This window comes from Mastigoproctus giganteus, chromosome 6 (assembly GCF_048544385.1).
Source record: "Mastigoproctus giganteus isolate SK-2022 chromosome 6, ASM4854438v1, whole genome shotgun sequence".
Taxonomy (NCBI): Eukaryota; Metazoa; Arthropoda; class Arachnida; order Uropygi; family Thelyphonidae; genus Mastigoproctus; species Mastigoproctus giganteus.
The window spans coordinates 162,150,526-162,167,968 of NC_143580.1; the positions used below are offsets into that span (position 1 = coordinate 162,150,526).

The 17,443-nt window shown below is 39.9% G+C and overlaps 1 protein-coding gene across 5 annotated transcripts in view; it reads right to left on the reverse strand.

Moving 5' to 3' along the window:
• The window catches only part of LOC150084708 (golgin subfamily A member 5-like), a 322,239-nt gene extending 307,346 nt beyond the window's left edge, over positions 1-14,893 (reverse strand). For 2 of the 5 annotated variants that reach the window (XM_090375443.1, XM_090375442.1), the window contains exon 1: positions 14,447-14,529. In XM_090375443.1, the coding sequence (XP_090231569.1) occupies positions 14,447-14,476 (30 nt within the window). In that variant the 5' untranslated portion in view covers positions 14,477-14,529. The other 3 variants (XM_090375446.1, XM_090375444.1, XM_090375445.1) reach the window with 3 other exon arrangements.
• Between the last annotated feature and the right edge of the window lie 2,550 nt (positions 14,894-17,443).

The following is a 17,443-nucleotide window of genomic DNA, read 5'->3' on the forward strand; positions in this document are numbered from 1 at the left end:
TTCCCTTCATTTTCCGGAATTTATCCCAGACCAACTTAGTACTAGTGGACTGAGTAATTGATGAAGTAAAACGGATCCACGATTCCTTTTGACTCTGACGGCGGATATAGCGTGCTTTAGCTCTTGCGCGTTTGAAGGCTATAAGGTCGGTCGTGGTAGGATATCAGCGAAATATCCCCCACGCTTTGTTTTGAGCCTTTTTTGCTGCCGTACATTGTGAATTCCACCAAGGTTTGGGAAATGATGGAAACCGGGCAGATGTTTTTGGAACAGCATTCGCAGCTGCTTGGACGATAATTTGTGATGTATGTTACTGCATCATTGATAGGCTCCTGACTGACGGTCCTGAGGTCAAAATTTGTTTGATGTTGGAAGGCAGACCAGTCAGCCTGATCAATCTTTCACTGTGGTAACCTGAAAGGAAGACACGGTCTCGCACTGTATAATGAGGTTATCACAGGGAAGTGATCACTTCTGTATGGGTTCTCCTCTACTTCCCAAGTGAGTGAAGGGAGCAGAGAACGGGAGCAGATAGAGATCAATGGCAGAAAACGTACGGGTAGGCATGTGGAAGAAAGTATTTGTTCCAGTACAGTAAACCCCCGCTATTCACAGGGGTTATGTTTCTGAGAAATGCCACGAATACTGAGTTATGGCTCCCATAGAAATAAAGGGGTTCCGTTCCAAAGTATGAAATATATAAGAAAAACTAGTCTAAAATTTTGTCTATGTATGTATTATATGTACCTTCATAATATGACCATTAGAAATGCAAGCATATGGCATCGAAATGAAAATAAGAAACAATTTAATATTGAATGTAATATTTATTAGAAATTTCAAACAAATCTTTCAAACCAGTGTCTTTGCTAGCTAAAAAACTTATCCTGCCAGTGCTATCACCAGTTTTGCTAAAGTGTTGATAAAGGTGTTTTGCCTTTTCACGAATGATGAGTGAACTTAACGGAATTTTATTTTGAGTTCGGTCCGGTCCTCTATCAACAGATTTAAAGCTTTTTCCATTTTTTCTAATTTAACATCACGAGTTACAGACCAAATTTTTGAAGCAATTAGCGCATTTTCACAGACACTACGGCAGATTTTTTCTTCCGATTTCTTGATTGATTGTACCGTTGACTCATCGATTTTATGTTTTGCCACTGAGGAGACATTTTCACCATTAGAAATTTTGTCTAATAACTCAATTTTATTCGCTAATGTCATCACCTTCTTTGATATTTTCACATTTCTCTTGTTATTCGTAGCCATATTTTTGTAAGCATATCAATTAATAAATTGATAAATTTATTCAATTTATAAGCATATAAATTAAAAGGAAACGACGAAACTTTCCATGACAAGTGCATAACACATACTGAACAAGGATTAGCGAGAAACATCCATCCACCCTCACGATTTTGTCAACCCTCTCCCCCAACCCACTGAGCGCTGTTTTTACCGGGAAAGATAATTATAGCCACCCCCATGTTTTTTTATGGGGAAAATGTTCACAGCGATTTAAAATTCACATTTTTTTAGGTTTCATTTTATATTAAATCAGCGACCGCGAATACAGATACCACGAATAGCAGGGGTTTACTGTATTTAGAAGGGAAAGGTCATTGTCATTTAGCATACGCTCTATGACTCGTCCCCTTCCATTGATGTCAGCACTACCCCACTGGGTGTTATGTCCATTAAAATCCCAGAGAAGTAAGAAAAAGGGGAGGCAACTGCGTTACAAGATCATCAAGGTCTTCCTGGGAGATGTCAGTCCCAGGTGGCAAATAAATAGAGCACACAGTTAATAAAAATCCCACTGTAAGGCAAATTGCAACAGCCTCTATGCTAGTTGTAATTGGCAAGGGCTGAACTGGGGTCTGGTTGCCCACAAGGATAGCCACTCCTCCATGAGCAGGACCATCTGCAATTCTGTCCTTACGAAAAAAATGTTATGTTATGCATGGTGAGGTTATCATGTTATCATCTGCCCTTAGATAAGTCTCCTGCAAGCAAAAGCAAACTGGCTCGTGCTTTTGCAGGAGGGCCTTGATGTCATCTGTATTTCGCCGGAATCCACGACAATTCCATTGTAGGAATTTAGCCGTTATTTTGTCTTGGCGGGTCCATCAGGCGGCTTCCTAGGTGCTGAGGGCTTACTTTTGTCAGTCTTGGATTTATCTTTTTTCGGGAAGAATGGACGCTGTCCCGTGTCCATTTCTTCCTCCGCAAAGAGTTCCAAGACTGATTCATCCGGTACCTCCTTGTTCTCTACATCCATTATTTCTGTTATTACTGGAGGCTCTTTACCACTTGGTTTTGGTAGTGGTGGGGCACTAGGAGGTACGGATATAGGAGTGGCAGCTGCCTGTGTTTTTTTGGTGGGCTTTTGTGAACTGAATAAATAGCGTGCAATCGGAGTGAATATATAGTCATCTCTTGGTGGTATAGTCATCTCGGTTTGTGTCTTGATAGTGCACTTAGCAGAAACCTTCTGGGCATATGAAGGTTTTCCGCTATTTATTGGTTGGATACGTTTTCTGGCCTCTGGGTAGGAGATATTCAGCTCTGTTTTTAACTTTTGGATCTCTTTTTCATCCTTCCACCGCTGGCATGCTCTAGAGTAGGTGGGGTGCTCTTCTTGGCAATTGACACAGATCGGTTTTGGAGCTGAATATTCCTTGCTCTCGTGGTCTTTAACACCACATCGAGCACACGCAGGGTTACCACGACAAGATGTTTGTGAGTGGCCGTATTTTTGGCATCTAAAACACCGCAGTGGGTTTGGGATATAAATCTTCACTGGGCAGTTTAGATAGCCTGCCTTGATGGAACTTGGAGGCCGTGAGGTGTTAAATGTTAGGATGAGAACTCGGGTAGGGACGAGATTCCCATCCTTTCTCATTGATATTCTTTTGACAGCCGTCACTCCTTGTTCTTTCAATTCAGAGCAGATCTCTTCTTCGGAAACATGAAGAAGGTCCCACTCTGAAATGACACCTCGTGAAGCGTTCAAAGTTTTGTGGGGGGGGGTTACGATGATAGGTATTCCCCCTATTGATGTGGCTTTCAGGATTTTTTTCCGCCTGTTTTATATTTATAGCTTCGACCAAAAGGTCGCCAGAACGCAGTCATTTAACTGATTTTGTCGAAGCAGGGGCCAAAGTGGTGTATTAAGGCTGGGCCCCTCAACCACCAGGATCCCCTTTTCGAATTCCACGTGTTGCGGCGCACGGCTGCACACGCCAGATTCCAACAATGTAACCCTGGAACCAAGGTATGGGCGTTAGATCCCAGTGATGCTAATCTGGAAGCCCAGCAGCATCACTGGGAGGTCCCCTCACCACGTACAGGTGCCTACGTCGAGGGGAAAGGGAGTGCCAGAGGGAAGGGAGGCCTGGTGGTGGAATGGGGAAGTACAAGCGGTGATAAAACAAAAGGAGAAGAAAAGATGGGATTTAACAGGTAGCCAAGAAGATAAAGAAGCATATAAATTAGCAAATAAGGAGGCAAAAAGGGCTGTGGCAATAGCAAAGGCAGTGGACGAGGCCTATGGGGAACTGAAAAGGAAAGATGGATATAGGCAATTGATGAGAATAGCCGAAGCGAGAGACAAGGCATCAAAGAACTTCTCATCAATAAAACAGATTAAAGATGAGAGGGGAGTGGTTATACAGGACAAGGAGAAGGTTAAGGAAAGGTGGAGAGACTATTTTAAAAAGTTACTAAATGAGGAAAACCCAAGAGCACTATGCGAGGATGGAGAGACAAATGAAAGAGTAGTGGAAGGCATAAGCAGCAAAGAAGTGGAAAGCGCACTCAGAAAAATGAAGAGGGGGAAAGCAGTAGGTGCTGACCAGATACCAGTAGAGGTATGGAGAAGTCTGGGAGAAGAAGGGATCAATATCCTATGGGACTTTATGGAAAAACTGTCGCAGCAGGAGAGGATACCCGATGAGTGGAGGGAAAGTATACTTGTGCCAATCTATAAAGGAAAGGGGGATGTGCAGGAATGTGGGAACTACAGGGGAATAAAGTTAATGTCTCATTCAATGAAGCTCTGGGAAAGAATTGTGGAACGAAGGATAAGGCAGGAGAGGAATGGTTTGGTTTCCTGCCGGGAAGAGGAACAACAGATGCAGGTTTTTGCTTTAAGGCAGGTGATGGAAAGATGTAGGGAGATGCAAGTAGAGTTGCACATGGTGTTCACAGACCTAGAAAAAGCATATGATAGAGTGCCCTGACAAGAGGTATGGAGATGCACGAGGGAGAAGGGTGCATCAGAAAAGACAAAAGACTTGTGAAGGAAATGTACGAGGGAGCAGTGACTCAGGTTAAGAGTAGTGTAGGTATGACTGAGAGGGTTCTCTGTAGAAGTTGGACTGCACCGGGGATCAGCTCTCAGCCCATATCTGTTTGATCTGGTAATGGATGTGTTGGTGAGAGAAGTGAAGAGTAGAGCACCATGGAGTATGCTGTTCGCAGATGATATCGTACTGTGTGAACCATCTTAAGGAAAGGTAGAGAAGAAATTGGAGGAATGGAGGAAAGCGTTGGAAGAGAGAGGCACAAGGATAAGTAGAACAAAGACAGAATATATGGTATTAAATGGAGACGATGAGAGCTCTATAAAACTGCAAGAGGAAAGGCTACCATCAGTTTCGAAATTTAAGTATCTGGGATCGAACGTTGAGAGGGATGGAGGACTGAGTGCAGAAATACAGCATAGAGTGCAATGTGGATGGTTGAACTGAAGAAAGATGAGTGGGGTGCTGTGTGATAAGAAAGTAAATTGTAAAATGAAGGGAAGAATATATAAAACTGTGGTTAGACCCACATTGATGTATGTTGCTGAGACATGGGCGATTACAAGGGCCCAGGAGAAAAAGATGGAAGTGGCGGAGATGAGGATGCTAAGATGGATGTGTGTTGTGATGAGAAAGGACAGGATAAGAAATGACTACATCAGAGATACGGTTAAGGTGGGGCCTCTAAGTAAAAAAAATGCAGGAATCTAGGTTGAGGTGGCTTGGTCATATGGAAAAAAGAAGTGAGGAGTATGTGGGGAAGAGGTGTGAAAAGCTGGAGGTGATAGGGAAGAGGGGGGAGACCTAAGCTGAGATGGAAGGACAAGGTGGCAGAGGATTTAAAAGAGAGAGGATGGAGGAGAGAGGAAGCCCAGGATAGGGAGGGATGGAGGAAAAGAATTAAGGACGGAAATTCTGACCCCATATAAATGTGAGAAGGCGGCAAAGATAAAGAAGAAGACTGATTAAAGCAATCCATGCTGTGATTGCAATTATATTGCAATCACAGCATGGATCTGTCAAGGGGCAGCCTTGTCTAACCAATCTGATAGGTTACTATGATGCTGTGACCAAGGAACTGGATGCAAAAAATAATTCTGACATCATATTCTTATATTTCCATAAAGCTTCTGATACCGTTGCACATAAAAGACTGCTGTACTAACTGGAGTAATATGTCATTAAGGGCAAGTTACTGCTATGGATAAAGAAATGGTTAAGTGGAAGAAGACAGAGTGGTTATAAATAGGCACTGCTCTACTACATGGACTAATGTTATTAGTATAGTTCCCCATGGTTCGGTGCTGGGTCAATTGTTTTCAATATTTATCAATGATACTGATGAAGATATATGAGGCTTAATGTCTAAGTTTGATGATGATACAAAGGTTTGCAGAGTGATTAACAACAGTCATCAGAATGAACTACTGCAACAAGAAGTTTCCGGCATCCCCCCCCATACTTCTCCTTCAACCCGTGCACGGTACTAAGTACTATAGGTTTTGATACCTTTCGTGTTTGGGGTTTTCATAAAAAAAATAATAATAAAATATATGAAAATTGCGTTAATGGGCTGATAAACAGAGTTGAAGTTTAACACTGACAAATGCAACGCACTGCACATGGGTAGCAATAACCCCAAAGTAACTTATCAACTGTGTGGTACTACATTCAGGGTAGTGGAGAATGAAAAAGACCTGCGGATAATTGTGCAGTCAGACATGAAATTCTCTGAGCAGTGTTGACATGCTGCCAGGACAGCTCATGGGGTTTTGTCAATGACATACAGAAACTTTGCTAACAGCAATAAGGAGATGATTATCCCTTTGTATAAGGACATGGTTAGGCCGCATCTTGAGTACTGTTTATAAGTCGAGAAGCCTCACTTTAGGAATGACGTAGATCTGCTTAAACGGTTGCAGAGAAGGGCAACCAGATTGGTGAAGGGAACAAAAGGGTGCTCTAGACTAGGTGCTCTGCAAATTGCAGTGTCTCAAGACCAGGCATCTGCAGAGATCTGACTAGTGTTTAAACTTTAAAGCCTAGACTGGATTGAGTAAGCTAAATGATAATGGTATTTTTCCACTTGCTAAGACTACACACAAGGGGGACATAAATTCCAGTTGAGAAAGGATGGCTGCAGGATAGATGTGTGGAAGTTTGCCTTCAGCCGGCAAATGGTTGTTTGTTGGAACAGAGTTCCATCTGTTGTGGTGAAAGTGGATAGAATGAATAAATTCAAAGGAGAACTAAACAAATTCTTGGAAGGTACGGACGGGTAAACTTTTTTTTTTTTTGGCTGATGGTTGATTGTTAGCTTATAAGCTTGCTTTCTTGCATCATGTGCCATATTACTACCACTATTACTACTACATAATCCATTAACATACCAATGTCATTATAGATATTCTGTTCATGGGTGCTTTATTGAATTGCTTTGAATAGTGTCTTCATGTAAAAGTAAGACTTCATTAGATGAACAGAGTGGGCATGGAGGGCTTTCAGTTCCCATTATGCAAGGGGAAAAGCTTTCAAACTTTGCTATGGGGAGTAAATGAAGAGGCACCATTCTGATGTAATGTGACAGTTCGCTCAAAACTCCATTGATACCACAGGCATTGTCCTTTACAATAAACATTCTGCTCTGCAGTAGCAGAGCAGAATGTTTATTGTAAAGGACATCACCAAAACGTGTTTTCCTTTTTGATAATGAGCCACTGATATTCTTTTTAACCAAATGTTTATACTTTAATCTCATAGTGAAAAGTTCAGCTTTAGCTTTGGAAAGGGCTCAGCCTCTAATGAGGTTGTTCAACTTATCTTGGATAAAAAGAGTTCTGGTTCTGATATCTCTTCATCAGGTATGCACTCAGGATCAGTTTAACTTTGGTCTCTGCCGATCACGTTTTTAATGCATTCCATTTCCTCTTCTGAGGAATCTATTCCATGCTGTGGCTGAAAATGACATACTGTCATCATGAAAGATTAAACTCATCAATGAATCCAGATTTAGATAAACAATCTTGTGCTTATTCTTTACTGAGAATCTAGCTACAATCCCATTACAAAAGCAACAATCACTATCATGGTTTTGGCTCCCTCCATATCATGGGTATGGCATCAAACGGGATGCATCTCCGTAGCCAGGTGGGAAGGAGCAGCAGTGCATAGCACACGCTTCTTGATTAGACCGGGGTTCGAGCCCATCACCACCAAATATGGAGGATGCGGAAAGGTCAGAGAATGACCACCGCATATCCCGGAGCAATATGGCCTTAGTTGCTAATGCTCCAAATAACAACATAACATAACAACAGCATCAAACGTTCCTTTTGTTAAATCAGTCACATAATCCATTCAAAGAAGTGGTGCAATTATCTTGTGGTGCCCACACCTTATTCTGGTCACCTTGAGAGGATTGCCTCTCTAGGTGACTTCTCTAGAAACAGGTAAATTTTTCAAAATATCTGTCATAACTGTACACAGCTGTGATTTAATTAAAAAAAGAGTCACACACAAACAGCAGAATTTGTTGTAGTGTTTTTACACTTTAAAGGTATAAATATGAATGTAATTTAGCGATTCACCAAATCATTGTATCTCATCTGATGCAATTTATAATCAAATAATTAAATTATGAAATAACAAGGATATATTCAAACATTTACATAAACACGAATGGATAAAAAACAGATTAGGAATCAGCATCCAATGATCTATCTAGTCCACTTTTTTTTTCTTTTGCAATGAAAAATATTTGTTGACCTGTCATCAGTCACTTTCCATATTCTTGGTCTGCAAGATTTTGCTCATTCTAACTCCAGCACACAGGGTTGCTGGAATATCTGAAACCCTGCATTTACGAAGATTTCTCTCCAGCTCACTCAGATTTGAAGAACAAAAGCTGTTGGGAGATATGACCATTCCATCAAATTGTGAAGGCAGCTATGGAGAAAAAAAAAAAATGTAATCTTGAATGCTTATTACAAAACGTTAGTGGATGCATGAATATTTGATTGGTAATGTTGATTAGAGAAAACTAATCACATCTACTCCTGGTGGTCAAATTTTTCACTTTATTTTTTGTTCAAATCCTAATATATACTGATTACAACATAGACTTCTTTTTTCAATGTGATCTATTGCTTTCAAATTAATTTTTTAAAGTGAGAAAGGACTTTATACATAATATATCACACATCCTATTTTCCAATCAAATAACATTGAAATATCACACATTCTTTTTTCCATATCAAACAATAATTGCAGGTCCACTGAACCCACAGTATCTAATAAAATTTAAATAAAGGCTTGTACTGTACGACTTTTTTTTTTTCCTTTGGCCAGCTGGCTTGGTCAACAGAAGCTATGATAAAAATAATGTGGAGTTTTGTACTGCTACATGATAATTAAAGCTCAATGATCCCATGGAACACTGCTTTACATTTCCCCTTCACAAAATCCTGGCAATTTTACTGATAACACTGATAGGTCAACATTACTTTGAACCATATTAATTTTAAAATGCAATTGTGTTAATATCTTATTACAAATTAATATTAGTATGAAATTAATATTATATTAAAATATATATGCACAAGGCATAATACAGTACGAACTTAAAATATACTATAAAATATCTGTGTAAATACACCATACAGAGCTCATAACAGAAAATTACAATCGTAGTGTAAAGGCATCGATTTAATTGTATCTCATTGTGACTACCTTCACAAGTTACCATGTATTGCACTACTCTCAGTAGTGCCCACTGAGAATAAGTAACAATAGTCTTCTATTAGTGTAGCATTACTTATTCGAGGTAGTACAATACATGGTAACTCATTGTGAAGGTAGTCACAATATGAGAGGCACCTCCATAGCCAGGTGGGCAGGAGCAGCAGTGCGTAGCACACGCTTCTTGATTAGACCGGGGTTCAAGCCCGTGACCACCAAATACGGAGGATGCGGAAAGGTCAGGGAATGACCACCGCATATCCCCAGAGCAATATGGCCTTAGTAGCTAATGCTCGTAAAAACCAAATAACAACAATATGAGATACAATTAAATCAATGCCTTTACACTACAATTGTAGTTTTCTTTTATGAGCTGTTATGGTGTATTTATACCAATGTTTTATAAGAAATTAATATTAGTATGACGTCAAAAGTGCACCATGGAGTAAATATTTTTATTGTAACAAATATTCAATAATAACCACTTCCAACTTGCAAACACTTTCAAATTCTTTGAGTGAATGATGCCTTGATAAACAGCAATGTCTCTTTTGTAATTCGACAGAATTCCAGCAATACTGCTTCCTGAAGTTTGTCAATGTTTCTTGAGCTGTTTTAGTAAACAGCAAACTTCAAATGATCTCAAAGGAAAAAAATTAAGGAATGTGAGGTCTGGTGACCTGGCTGGCCATTCAAATAGGTCTCAACATCACATCCAATTTTCTTTCATTGTAAAGGAACAGAAAATCCATCAAGTAATTCTATAGCATATGTATGTTTCACCAGTAACATTGTTGACAAAGGAATAAAGACCAATCAATTATTTGAGCATTCCATATTCCCGCCCACCATCAACACAGGGGGAGGGGGGAGGTTACACATTAGCTGCTTCCATCCAATTAGGGTTAGGCTCACCAGTAACAAAAATTGGGTATATTGACTAATGTAGATAAAATACTGCCTCATCACTGAAGACTGATACATCTGTTTTGCAACATCCTCTTGCTTGTCGTTTAAGTGTGTCATCACCATGCACATCCTGAATGATTTGCACTTTATATGAGTGAAATTTTTTTCAAAGAATGTGCACTATTGAACTTTGGCTAACCCCTCTTTCTTGACTTAACTTCCTCATCGATTTTTTTGGGCTGTCTGAAAGCTGCACCAATACCATCACTGATGTTTCTTCGTCAGTTACATTTTTTGGTCTCCCACTTTGAGGATGATCAGCAACACCACCAATTTCTTTAAAACAGTTTATTAGTCATCCAATTGATCAACTGGAGGCCAGTGTGGATTATACCTATTGAATTCTGATGCAATACTCATAACAATGGGAGTTTAACATATTATACTGAAAATATAATTACAAATAGTTATTTAGAGAGGTTATTTACATGATTTTTTTTTCTTTTTAACTACAATGGTGATCAGAGTATTATGCTTCAAAATCACTGCTCTTGGAACTGTCCCCTAATGACGCAACTTCTGTAGGATTTGTGCTCGATAAAATTCTTGAAGTCTGCATCAAACTTTTGAATGTCTGAGGGTATTTCCATTTAACAGGAACCTGTCAACTTTCTCGAGCCTCCATGCCAGACTTAAGAGATGGGAGGGTTCTTAAAGACTGTGGGGTAGGGTGTATTCTCCATTAACACAGCTTCCAGAGACTAGGCACGTTTATTTTGCCCACTATCATTTTCATTAAAATATTGCCATCAACTTCACGAGTTCCAGCCTTCTATTACTGCCCAAAAGTTTGCATTTGTGTCACCTCAGGTCTTCTCTCTTCTGCCATTGAAAATATATCTCCCTTGTTCATTTTACAGATCCCTTCAGAGCCTAACATACTTCTATGAATTCCCCCTCCCCACCCAAGGTGCCAAAGTTTGCAGCCCACACTTTTTTTAAGGCACTCTTTATATGAACCTTGATCAGCACCTGATCAGAACGTCTGGTAGCTCTTCTCTGAACTTTTTTCTAGAATTGTCTTTTTACAGCAGTTGCTTCCAGACATGAACACAATATTTTAAATATAATATCACCATCAACTTACGCAAAGAGATGATGACATCCTTTTCATACTTCACATTATACAGTTCAATTGGGTCACCCCTCAAATCCCTAGCGTCCAGACATTGATTTACAAAATCCCCAGTATTTCTTGATAAGAATATCTATTTGTGCACCCCAACTTATTTTGTTACTAATCTCTGCACCCTTTCCAACAGCTTTATGTCCTTTCTAAAATGAAGTTTCCAAACCTGTATGCAATATTTTAGATGTGCCCTAAACACTGCCTTATATATTGGAATAATCCCCTCTGACAGTTCCTGCTTACAAAGTTCGTGTAAATCACCGACAGAACACCCATGAGCTATTCTAGGAGAATCTTTGTATTACAGACAGAATTTCACATCATACTGTACAATTATACTTATTTCTTTTTCATACTCTATTACTTTAAGCTTTGTACCAACTAAATTGAATATCATTCTGAGATTACTACAGTACTTTGCATTTAGTATTATTAGTGGCAAATGATACAAAAAAAACAAGTTTATACAGCATCAGCCAAAAATAAAAAATCCATTTCACTTATCCATTCACTCCAATATTTTGTCTAGTTCTTCCTTAAATTTATTTAAATTGGCGCAATTTTGTATCTGGTACACCTGGGCATGGCAGACAAACAGTTGAAATGGAGGATATGATTGGTTCTGTCAAAGTGCAGGAAGTGATTGCTAGCCACTGTGCTTGGCCTATGAACTGAAGGATGTGATAGCTCTTCCCTTATGTGATGAATTACAGGGAAAGACTATGTGAACTGAGAATAATAGCTACAATTAGAAGGGAAAAAAAAACACTTATAGGAAGGGTCATATTTTTAATCAACTTTCATTTTTGTTTAGTGAAAAACGGTTAGGTTTTTATGCGACTTCAGGATGGGTTTTTTTTTTAGGAGCATTAGCAACTAAGGTCATACTGTTCCGGGGATATGTGGTGGTCATTCCCTGACCTTTCCGCATCCTCCATATTTGATGGTCACGGGATCGAACCCCGGTCTAATCAAGAAGCGTGTGCTATGCACTGCTGCTCCTACCCACCTGGCTATGGAGGCGCCCTTTGGGAGGGATTCAAGCAAAAGAAGCAGCATCAGTGGCGGATTTCCGCACAGGCGCACGAGACGCACGACTGGGGCCTCTTAAATCGTGGGGCCTCAAATTTCAGGTCTCAAAAAAAAAAAAAAAAAAAAAAAAATTGTTTCATTTAAAATTTTTGCACTCATCTTTATTACCGTTACTGAATAAAACTATAATTTAAGATGAGACGTTAGTAAACTCTTATGCGAATATCCCTACATATTATATGAAATATCTATGCGAACTAAGTGAATCTGAAGTAGAATACATATTATCATTAATGCTTAAATTAAACTCTTTCAGTTTTTTCCTAGTGGAAGTAATTCCATGAGTAAAAACCCTTTTACGATACTGCTCAAGAAACGATATTAGATGTGTTCGCGGAGGCAGTTCAAAACTATTCACAACTAATTGGGAACCAATAAGCAAGCGCAGTAGTCTTTTAAAGCCTCTGAAATCACTACTGCGCTTGCTCACATGTAACGGAGCATCATCTTTTTTAACAGCTTTCGGAACTAACATATCACTGACAAATCTGTTACAAATTACTAGAGTTTGGTGTGGTTGGTGTTTTAGTGTAGCAGTATTTTTGTTTTGTTATCAAGTAAGTATCTGTAATATCTTATGTACTGTTTATGTATTTATCAAAACTGAATTGTTTGACGAGGCATGACATTTATAGCAAGTGATAATTGGGAATTAATTTTTTAATTCCCAATTAATAAAATATGTATGAAAGAATTGCACAACCATAATGATTAAAACTGCAACACCAAATCTAGAGTGTGTGCTATAGTAAAAACGTGTGCATAGAACGCACACTGTAGTGGTACCGAAAATATTTAGAGGGGGGGGCCTCTCAAGTGCTAAATCTGCCACTGAGCAGCATGTCATTCAGGTCGACCATTCGTTGGGTACCATATTCTAAAGTATTACCTTCAAACTGTCTATCTACTTCCACAACAAATGGAAGATTGTTCCAACAATCAACCACCCGTTGACTAAAAGTAAACTTCTGCACATCTATTCTGAAAACATACTTCCTCGATTTAAATTTACATCCTCTTGTGGAATGTCTGAGCAAGAGGAAGTAACATCAGCAATAGTTTATTCAATGCCATTCAAAGGCTTAAACAGCTCAGTCAGATCAGCTCACAGGTGCCTAGTCTCCAGATGCTGCAATTTGCAGAACTGAAGCCTTTCTTCATAAGAGCATCCGTTTGTTCCCCTCACTAGTCTCACTGCCGTTCTCTGTACCCACTCCATCAGCTCTACATCCTTTCTAAAACGAGACTTCCAGTCCTGTATAGAGCACTCAAGACGTGGCCTGGCCATTGCCTTATACAATGGGGTAATCACCTTCTTATCCGTGTGAGCAAAATTTCTGCAACTTACAAAAACCCTGAGCTGCCTTAGCAGCCTGTTGGCACTGCTCAGGAAACCATATCTGATTGCACCACTAAACACGTCCTTTTCATTTTCCACTACCCTGAGTGTAGTACCACACAGTACGTTACTCTGGGATTACTGCTACCCATATGCAGTACCTTGCATTTGTCCATGTTAAACTTCAATTGCCATTTCTCATCTGCCTAATTTTTCTAGATTTTGCTGCAGCAGCGAGATCATTACAGTCATTATCCACCATGCCAACCTTTGTATCATGTGCAAAATTAGACATTACAACGGATACCTTCATTAATATCATTAATACAGAAAACAATAACAGGCCCAGGAATGAATCCTGTGGAATGGAACTGCACTATTAACATTAATCTACAAAGAGCAGCGAACATTGACAACCACACTCTGTCTTCTCCCACTCAATCATCCCTTTATCCATAGCTGTGACTTGCCTTTAATGGCACTCTGCTCCAATTTGAACAGCAGTCTCACATCTGGTGCCTATGGGCTTGGCAAACCCAGGGTCATGAGCTGAATATCATCATTCTTCTCTCTCTCTCTCAGAGTAACTCGGGATTTTTTTTTTTTTTTTTTGGGCTGGTGCAGCCTAAGCCTCAGGCTTCCTTGTACCATACGGCTAACAATAATAAAGATAACAAAATTATTTTTTGCATCCAGTTGCTCTGTCACCACATCATAGTATGACTTTTGTGTGATTCACTGCGGAACCACTGGGCATACAGCAATAGTTGGTTCTATGAAATACTCTTTTAATCCTCCATAAAATCATAATTTATTCTTTATATTATTATTCTTATTTATTATATTAATCACAATTTCATAAAATCCTCGTACGGCCGCTGATAATAACCTACGGGTTGCCATTACATAACCATATTAACTTTATTTAAAAAATAACGTGCGTTCATTACAAATTCATGCTGGCTTACCTATTCGCTAAAAATGTCGACAAACAAGTAGCAAGTTCAGCTCATACTACATTTCAATATTTAAAAACATGGACAGTATTCACTTGGTAAACAAAAAAAAAAAAAATCTGCACATTGTAATAAATTCTGCAAGAACGATCGCGTTAACAAATATTCAGGTGGTAAGTAACTCTAAGAGTTAAGAAATAAAAATATTTTTTTAATCATATCTCATTATTATTACTCGAGTATATAACAAATAGCACAACTTTACACACCACAGAGTAGTAAGGTACTCTCTGACACAGAGAAGAAAGATACTACTGTACGTCTTTATATTACTACTCTGTGCTCTCGGATACCACAGAGTAGTAACACACTGCTTACTTCTCTGTGACAATTGGCAGAGTAGTATTCAAACGTAGTACGGATTCAATGAAAAAGTAACTAATTGTAAATACGAGCAGCAATGCAATTTAGAGAAGTATTGGAGATAATAAATAATTAAATTAAATGAGAAATTTTGGTAGTGAAAGAGAGATTTCTGATCAAAACAGAAGGAAAAAAAATCTATTAATTATCATTAGTGCTGTATTCGGGAACAATTTAATCCTTCGATTTTCGACTATGCTGGACTAAAAGTGCTGAACTCTTTCTTTCTTGGGGTCAAACAACATAGTGACATAGTGTTTTTTGACAAGCGGCACCGGTGCTTTCGCACAACTCCACATTTGGATCTCTTATGAAGTAAGACAATACTGTCAAGACTATATAGCATATGTTAGTATATGTTCATGTTTGCTTAGTGTGGGTTATGTTGTTCGTCTGGACGCTCAGCCTAGAGTCCATGGAGCATCACAGACAGCTAGTTACCGTCATTGGCACTAGGAGCCGGAGCAGGTAACTAGGAGGAGAACTTTCGCTGGCCAACCCCGGGGAAAGTTGAGCTTCCCAGAGAGGGCCCAAAAAAAATTTTAAATAGGAGAAGGGATGAGAGACTGAGGAGAAGAAAGAAAGAAAGAAAGCAGAAGAAAGAGTGTGAGGTAGGGTGGGCTCCCCCTCAGGAAAAGGAGAAAAGATTATGCGGTTAGGTGACCCACAAAGTCTGGTTACCTAATGGCATGACCCTGCGTTTAACAAGCCAAATGCCAGTCCCACTCCCGGAGGGGTATTTATGTGGGTTCCTTCTCTAAAAGGAAAAGAAGATATTGTCCCACACTTCGAAGAGAAGAGGTGCCAGCAAGTGAGTGGATCCCACCCTGGGCAAGGCCCAAGCGTCAGCAATTAAATGTTCCTCAGCTAAGGGTAACTTGGAAGCAATGAGCAGCGTCCATCCCCAGGCAGGGGGATTTAGATCATCTTCTCAAGTTAGGGATGGGTAAATGCACAGGGATTCTCGAAGCCCAAGGATTGCTTAAAGTTCTTGTGTCTAATGTAGAGGAATTCTTTTAGGTTAGATTTGTAAGAGAATTTCCTTTGTGAGCGTCGAGGGATTCCTGTTTGTTTTGTCAGGATAAAGATCAGTCTCCTGTGGATGTTTTCTTTGATTCCATTCAGAATATGCTCTGTGAATTGAGTTTTGGGTCCATTATAAGATGAGGGTGCGCTGAACAGTTTGCAGTAGAATTTGACGCATTATTTCAAATACAGTCTGGTAAACAGTAGTGAAGGCTTTGTAGTTGGTTTCATCAATTATGTAGAGATGTTCCTGCCCATGGGGTATATTTCCAGTTCTGATAATTAGGAGACTTCTGGGTAAATCATAAAGAGGGAAATTATACATAAGGACAATCCAATCTTCATTGTCGCAGCAAGAGCAGAGAGGAGAATCGGTAAAACGGTGAAACCCAGGGCATGCAACTTGGCTCCAAACCATCCATGACCAATGAGGAAGAACGAGACGTCAAGGCCTGTTGAGTATACGACGGCGGAGGTTTCGTGCAATAATCATAACTTGTGGAAGAAACCTTTTAGTTGTTTCACCTTTGGCTGTATGCTCGCAAGATCGTTGCCAATGCTGGAAGAGGGTTTGCGTGGGTAGCACAGTGGTATCGTCACCGTCCTCCCCACACCGGGTGGAAAAGGCCTGGGTTCGAATCCCGTCGATGACGCGAGGAACTTTAATGGGTTTTTCACTCCGTGGCTGAGTTAGTCGGTCTCAGGCGTAGATAGCAAGGTTTTTCTTCCCAGTAACTGGGGTTTTTTCGTCCAGCAAAACAGGCAAATCAACCATAGACCATACGCAATTTACAGACACAAATACGGGTTAATGTATTTAATTACAGGCAACCCTTAAATAATAATAATAACAATAATGCTGGAAGAGCTTGGAGGAAATGTTTCATTACGTTTTTTTTTTTGGATCATTAGCAAGATCGAGTGTTATGTCCAGAATGGTGGTGGGAATTCTTCTCGGTATGCGGTATGCAAGGCCACAACCAATAACCTCCAGGTCCAGAGGAAGAGTACCTGCTAAGACTTGGAGGGCAGGATTATTGACTGTGTAGCAAGCTCTGGTCCAGTGAGTAGGATATTGCGTTAAATTGTATGTAGCTTTGCTTTATTACGTGCAACGATTGGCACGAGGGAACCGTATGCCTGCACCATAGCACACAACTGGTAAGAAGATGGTTTTCTAAAGTAGTGTGAGAGTCTCCACTTCAAACCCCAGTCTGCCCTACTAATTCTTACGATCATGGAGGCATAACGACGTATTTTGTTGGAGAGGTAATTAACCCCGGGGGCTCACATCTGGTGAGTATGGGCTTGGCACACCCAGGGTCCTGAGCTGGATATCATCCTTCTTCTCTTTCTTGGTGATTCCCTTCTACTTTTTTCTCTCTCTCTCTCTCTCTCTCTCTCTCTCTCTCTCTCTCTCTCTCTCTCTCTCTCTCTCTCTCTCTCTCTCTCAGGGTAACTCAGG